This window comes from Diabrotica virgifera, chromosome 9 (genome assembly GCF_917563875.1).
Source record: "Diabrotica virgifera virgifera chromosome 9, PGI_DIABVI_V3a".
In the NCBI taxonomy this organism is placed as follows: Eukaryota; Metazoa; Arthropoda; class Insecta; order Coleoptera; family Chrysomelidae; genus Diabrotica; species Diabrotica virgifera.
This window is the reverse complement of record NC_065451.1, coordinates 96,899,870-96,906,661: the sequence shown is the minus strand read 5'-3', so window position 1 is coordinate 96,906,661 and position 6,792 is coordinate 96,899,870. Positions and strand designations below refer to the sequence as shown.

The 6,792-nt window shown below is 31.7% G+C and overlaps 1 protein-coding gene across 1 annotated transcript; it reads left to right on the top strand.

Moving 5' to 3' along the window:
• The first annotated feature begins 5,525 nt into the window (after positions 1-5,525).
• Positions 5,526-6,590, top strand: LOC126891151 (uncharacterized). Its single transcript, XM_050660332.1, has one exon. The coding sequence runs from the start codon at positions 5,526-5,528 to the stop codon at positions 6,588-6,590; it is 1,065 nt and encodes a 354-aa protein (XP_050516289.1).
• The last annotated feature ends 202 nt before the right edge of the window (positions 6,591-6,792 follow it).

Here is a 6,792-nt window from a genome sequence, read left to right as displayed (position 1 = left end):
ATCTTGAAGAAAATCTGTTAACTACCGATGATAATATGCCAATTACAGAGGCAACTGATTTAATTCCAGAGGTAAATATTTGTGAAAATAAAGCTTCTGGCATTAATTCTAGTGTAGCTTTGTCAGGAGCAAGTAACTCCAGCAAAGAACAAAACAAAAAGGAAAAAAGGTCGTTGGTGCCCTGGAAAGAGGCACAAAAAACAGTTGTCATCAAATATTTTTCAGACCATATTAAAAATAAAAAGCCTCCTAAAAAAAGTGAATGTGAAATTTTAAAAGAAAAGTATTCAAAGTTATTGAGCAACAAGGATTGGCTCAAAATTAAGGTATTTATTTATTCAAAACCAGTACATGAAGAAAAAGTAAATTTAATGATTTTTTTTTATTTAAGAAAAAGTAAATTTAATGATTTTTTCATTTCAAAATTATGTAATTTTCAATTATTAAACCTTTTTGTTTTATTTTAATTTTATTAAATCGAACTGTCTAATTCTTTTGGTATGTCGTTAGACGTGCCCAATCCTTTAGAATACACTAATAAAACTCATTACCGATGGTTGTATCATACGGAAAACCAGATCACACTGTATCATTGTTGTGAAATATTGTGGTTTCCCAAAAGGTGTACACTGTGTAGTCTGTGAATATTTGTTATTCTATCACGAAACAAAGTTGGGGTTCACTGTGTGGAAGGAACAATGCCGAAACAGTCATAAGCAGTTTTTATTTAATTGAAGCAATCGATTCTATTTCATAATGACATCTTTTATCATAAAACAATGAAATCTTTTGACCACTGCAACAAAATTTATTACAATTTATTTCCAATACAGCAGTTTCGGCAAGTTCCATTTCTCAAGTAATGTACCTATCATTAAGTACTATTAAAAAATATAGTTTCAGAGAAATTTAAAATTTGTCGCAAATTATGTACCAAATATACAGTATGGTTCAAATGAAAAGAATAAATTCAAATATTTGGGTGAGTACGTTATCGGCCCGTCAAAAAATACGGGCCGATAACGTACTCGCCCATAATGCAGCCCAAACATTATCATAATAATGAAAATTAAGTTTATGTACTAGACAATTATTATGAAAAGTAGATTCATCTGTGTAAACAATATACTTTTAAAAAAATCAGGTTCTTCTCCAACTTTATTAAAAGGCCAAAAAGAAAAATTTAAACGTTTATCATAATCCTGTTGTATTAAATGCTGGTGTAGTTGAGTGTGATACGGATGATAGTGGTTTATCTTAAGTCTTCTACATAAACTCGTTTGACTGATTTCCAATTCTCCCGAATTTTTTCTCGTACATACTAGTATTTGGGTTTTCAGTAACAGAAAGTAGAACATCAAGTTCATGGAGGTCGTCACAAATCACTGCTTTATTTTCATTTGCCTTTTCGTATGTAAGATTACCAGTAGCACAGCACGGAATCTATTGAGAAATCTCAAAAACTTCCTTTTGTGGGTATTTTCTATCAGGATACTTTTGAGCGTAAACTTTAGAAGCTCAGAAACAATTTTTCAAACATTCCCCAATGCAAAGTACACTCCATGTCGACTCTTTCGTAGATAGCGTAATTCTTCATTTTTAGGAACAATTAAATCTAAATACTAAGCACGAATGTTTATATTTTTGACAATTACCAGACCGTAGTGTCATAAAACGCCAATGTCGTACAATGACATTAACTAACTACATCTTTTGTTTTAAAATCGATGTAATCATTAATAATTTATATAATTCTAAATTACGCAAAAACTGTGACTCCTTGTTATAGGACATCCTTATACCATTCGAAAGAGAAAAGTTTGTTTATTATTATGATTAATTAATATTTATGGTGTTCCATTTAAAATAAGCCTCATGTTACACATTGAATAATCCAATAATGAAACTGTAAATTTTGAACACCCTGTAAATAAATGTTTAACAGTCAATCATGAAATACATTCAACCAATATCCAATTATTTAGCTGTAAGAGTAAATTTGTTACAATTGCTTAAATAAGTTGAGAATGAGTCTTCTTTTAAAACTTTACATTTTAAGAAAAGTCGACATAACTCGGAACACTCTGTACATAGGTGTAAGGAAGCCTTATGAAACTATACCTTATTTTTTACGCACAATTAGAAAATGCAACAAAATACATGTGTTCCATAAGAAAAAATATAACTTTAATACACAGCAATTTATTGGGACACCCTGTATATTTCAAAATAATTTTAAAATGTAGCTTTAATCTACTTACAAACTATTAATTTAAATTTTTTTTCAAATCTTTTACTATTTCGCTGTAATCTTCCGTCCCGTTAGTGGTGACTCACCGGTATAATATGCCAAAAAATTATATTTTACAGATAAAAATCGGCCTGTTCCGGGATTTTTCCTTAAAGTCGCCGGCTTATGAAAAAACGAATTTATTCCTTTCATTTGCACCATACTACTGTATAATAACATATTACGTAAATACCAAATTCGATACGCTTTCGGTTAAGTATCAAATTACCTCTATTCTTCACACATGTAAAAGGTTGAAACAGTATATTTTCATTAATCTAATATTGTGGAAATATGACATCGTCGCAGGGCGCCCACTAATCGCTAGAGTAAATTATACCGTATAATTGAAGGACGCCCAGATATCGAAAGAGTCAATTTTCGCGTATTCTCTGGACGCTAAGAGCTTGTTTTACAAAAGGACGCTGAGTGATGGAAAAGTTAAACTTGAGGAATTAATTCTCCTTGGACGCTCAGTGATCGTTCTGTCAACGGACGCCCAGCGGATAGTAGGATGCATATATATATATATATATATATATATATATATATATATATATATATATATATATATATATATATATATATATATATATATAATTACTGAGATAACAGCTGGGAAAACCCTGGTACTGAGGAAGCAATGAAAGACTGGTGCTTCAAAGTGAGTGCCTTTTATTTTGGTCAAGCTTTCGCCTATTGTTTTTAGGCTTCTTCAGGACTTGCTACAAAGAAGAACATTCTTTACAAATATGCTTAAAGATAGAACAAGCAATTCTTACCGAAATAGGTGCACTAGTGCTCAGTGAAAATAAGAATACATCTTTTACCTTGCTTTTTTGTGTATACATAAGTAATACAGATATTTTTGTTGTTATTATTTAGCTAATAAAACCAGATATCGAAACTGAGTCAGATCCTCCCTATTCAACCTAATCCATTGTAAGAAAATTTGGACAAGTGTCGTTAGAAGTTGATTTTTTTATTTACAAAATGACACCTATCGATCCATCGATTGTCAACGTCGTCTTCCGTTTTTTTTACGTCTGACTGACACATAGAAGATTTGTTTAGAGATTTCGAGAGAAGAGACTCGTAACATCAAACAACCATTCGACTGTCACTATTCGAACAGCTGTCTGAAATCACTTCTTCTCTTTTCCATGATGTAATTGTGGTGAGCTTCTGATTAAGAACCTCCCACCCAACCAATTGCAAAGGATGGATCAAAGGTGAAAGAATGCAATGAAAATCGTTAGAATGGCCGACAGCTCAGTTGTCACTTGTTGAACTGTCGTTCGAATCCAACGATACCACTAAACCGGAAGGTAGTGGTGATCTTTGAAATGTAAAGAAAATTATTATGGTTCTTACAATAGATTTGCCATTAAAACACATTTTTTTGGTGGAGAACGTAGAGACTATCAACACTCCAACTGTCACTTGTTGAAATGCCGGCTCCTCACCCGTTCCCTGTGTCTTCTACGTCAAGTTATTAAAAATATTATGGATAGGGAATCTCCCACTCAGACCCGCCATCCGGTTCACTTACAGGAAACGACTATTCTTTATAAAATATGGAGTACAAAATGTAAAACGTAATACTTATTAAAATTGTAAATTTAAAGTGGTCGAAATTTGGACATTAGAATTAGATAATATTTTCTTTATAAACAAGTTAGAAATTGAAGGATTGACTTTATACATTTAAAAGGGTAAAAATGAAAAACATCAAAAGGACACAAATATGTAGTAAAAAATAGACGTAGAAATAAAAATACATTGAATTTATTGTAAGTGAAGGTCACTCACATAAGACTGTGGTAATTTCTTTCGTTTTGTGAAATTTTGCTGTAGTAATAAAGTATAAATAGTACTTAAATGTTCAACATCTTTTTTATGGTTTATCGCGTTAGCACAGTTGTTAATGTAGCACATTTCTAAGAATTTACGAGTCTTAATTAAAGTCTTTATCTGCCCTATCATTAAGAACAATACGAAGACTATTTGGACCACACCACAACACCTTGACTCAAACAATATAATGAAAATTGAAGGATTGACACAACAAGTAAATAACAAACTACAACAAATTACAATTAGTGACACTGTTTTATATGTTTCAAAGTTAGAGATGAATATCGATCAATGTATAAGTGATTTGGCAAGAGTACTACCACCTGATATTCTTGACGAATTTCTATTCAGACAACAACAGGCTTATAAAAAAATCTTTAACAAAATTAAAAATACCAACATCAACAAGTTAAAAAATTTAGTTAAAATTAAAAATAATCACTACAGTAGTACTAACAAAAAATGGGTAAAAAATATTACGAACACTCAAATACCACCACAGATTTTAGGATTCCTAGCATTGGGTCCAAAATTTAGCTTACAATCCTGTCCTAGAGATGTAGATATCTTCAAGCTCCTAAGTGAAGTTGAGAATATCATATCATGGATCCCTGAAAATCATAGGAATCTTGTTAGAAGTCAAGCCACTAATTATATTACTAATTTTATCCATTTTAACAAAAAAGTTAGTGCTCCTTCGTCTCGAATAGAAAAAGAAACCAGAATCTTTCTTAAAAATAATCCAAACTTACTTGTCACAAAATCAGACAAAGGTAATGTCACCGTGATTATGGAGAAATCAGCTTATAATGAAAAATCACTTGAACTATTAAATGACCAGAATACGTATACACTGATCGATAGAGACCCGACTCTACGAATGGAGAACGGATGTAACAAGCTGGTTGCAGGACTGAAGACAAGAAAGTATATCTCTGAACAAACCGCTAAAGCGATTACCACGTACAATGGTATAATTCCTAAATTTTATGGTTTGCCAAAAATCCACAAACCTGATGTACCTTTAAGGCCAATAGTATCATGTGTAAAAGCATCAACACAACCCCTCTCTAAAATGGTCGCAGATATACTTTCCACGTCTTTTGAGTCTTTCAACAAGTTTCGGATTAAAGATACATTTGAATTCGCTGAAAAAATTAATAACAAAGTAGTACCGGATGGTTTTGTAGTAGTGTCTTTTGATGTAGTTTCGTTGTTTACGAATATACCCCTTCAACTAATAAAAACAATAATAGAAGAGCATTTTGATCTTGTACAACCTAATTGTAGTATCCCTAAACAAATGTTTATGGATATCATAACCTTTTTATATAATCACACTTTTTTCTCGTTCCAAGATCAATTTTATTAACAAAAAATGGGTTTACCGATGGGTGGGTCTGCTTCTCCTATACTGGCCGAAATTGTCATGAATAAACTGCTTTACTTTGTACATCAAAACGTACAGTTCGAATTTCCATTTTTATATCAATATGTCGATGATCTAATCACCGCAGTACCACGTAATGAAGTACAAAGCACACTTGGCATATTTAATTCTTATAACACTCACTTACAGTTTACGGTGGAGGAGGAGGATTCATACTCATCTGTCACTTTCCTAGACACTAGAGTAGTTAGAACAGATAATAACATCATCTGCCTGGATTGGTATCGTAAGGACACCAATTCAGGTAGACTCATTCCGTTTCATTCTTACCATCCTATGAAACAAAAAATCAACACTATAATAGGAATGAAAAATAGAATATTTAAGATATCACACTTAAGTTTCAAAGAAAAAAACCTAAAACTTTTGTTTGACACTTTAATAGAGAACTGTTATCCATCAAAATTGCTCAAAAAATTGTTATATTCCAACGAGTTAAGAAATGAGACAGTAAACAATGTTAACAATCATAATGACACAAATTTAGAGAATACCACAAAATATGGTGTACTACCCTATATACACAACTTAACAAAGCCACTCACAAGACTGTTTAGTGACTTCAACATAAAGATAGCGAATTATAACAACAGAAAGCTTAATACATTTTTTTCTAAGCTTAAAGATCGCACCCCAACATCTAAATGTAGCAATGTCGTTTATGGTTTGCCATGTGAGTGCGGAAAAATATATATCGGTCAAACAAGTCAACGATTGAGCAAAAGATTAGCGCTCCACAAAAGTGATTGTAGACACAAACCACAAGCTACGAGCCTAAGTATCCATGTCTCCGAAAATGACCATAGGGTTCTTTACGACGATGTCGTAATCTTGGATAGGGCAGATAAAGACTTTCATCGTAAATTCTTAGAAATGTGCTACATTAACAACTGTGCTAACGCGATAAACCATAAAAAAGATGTTGAACATTTAAGTACTATTTATACTTTATTACTACAGCAAAATTTCACAAAACGAAAGAAATTACCATAGTCTTATGTGAGTGACCTTCACTTACAATAAATTCAATGTATTTTTATTTCTACGTCTATTTTTTACTACATATTTGTGTCCTTTTGATGTTTTTCATTTTTACCCTTTTAAATGTATAAAGTCAATCCTTCAATTTCTAACTTGTTTATAAAGAAAATATTATCTAATTCTAATGTCCAAATTTCGACCACTTTAAATTTAC

Excerpts from the sequence above, each read along its gene's own strand:
- LOC126891151 (XM_050660332.1), top strand. The coding sequence starts at position 5,526 with ATGGGTTTACCGATGGGTGGGTCTGCTTCTCCTATACTGGCCGAAATT.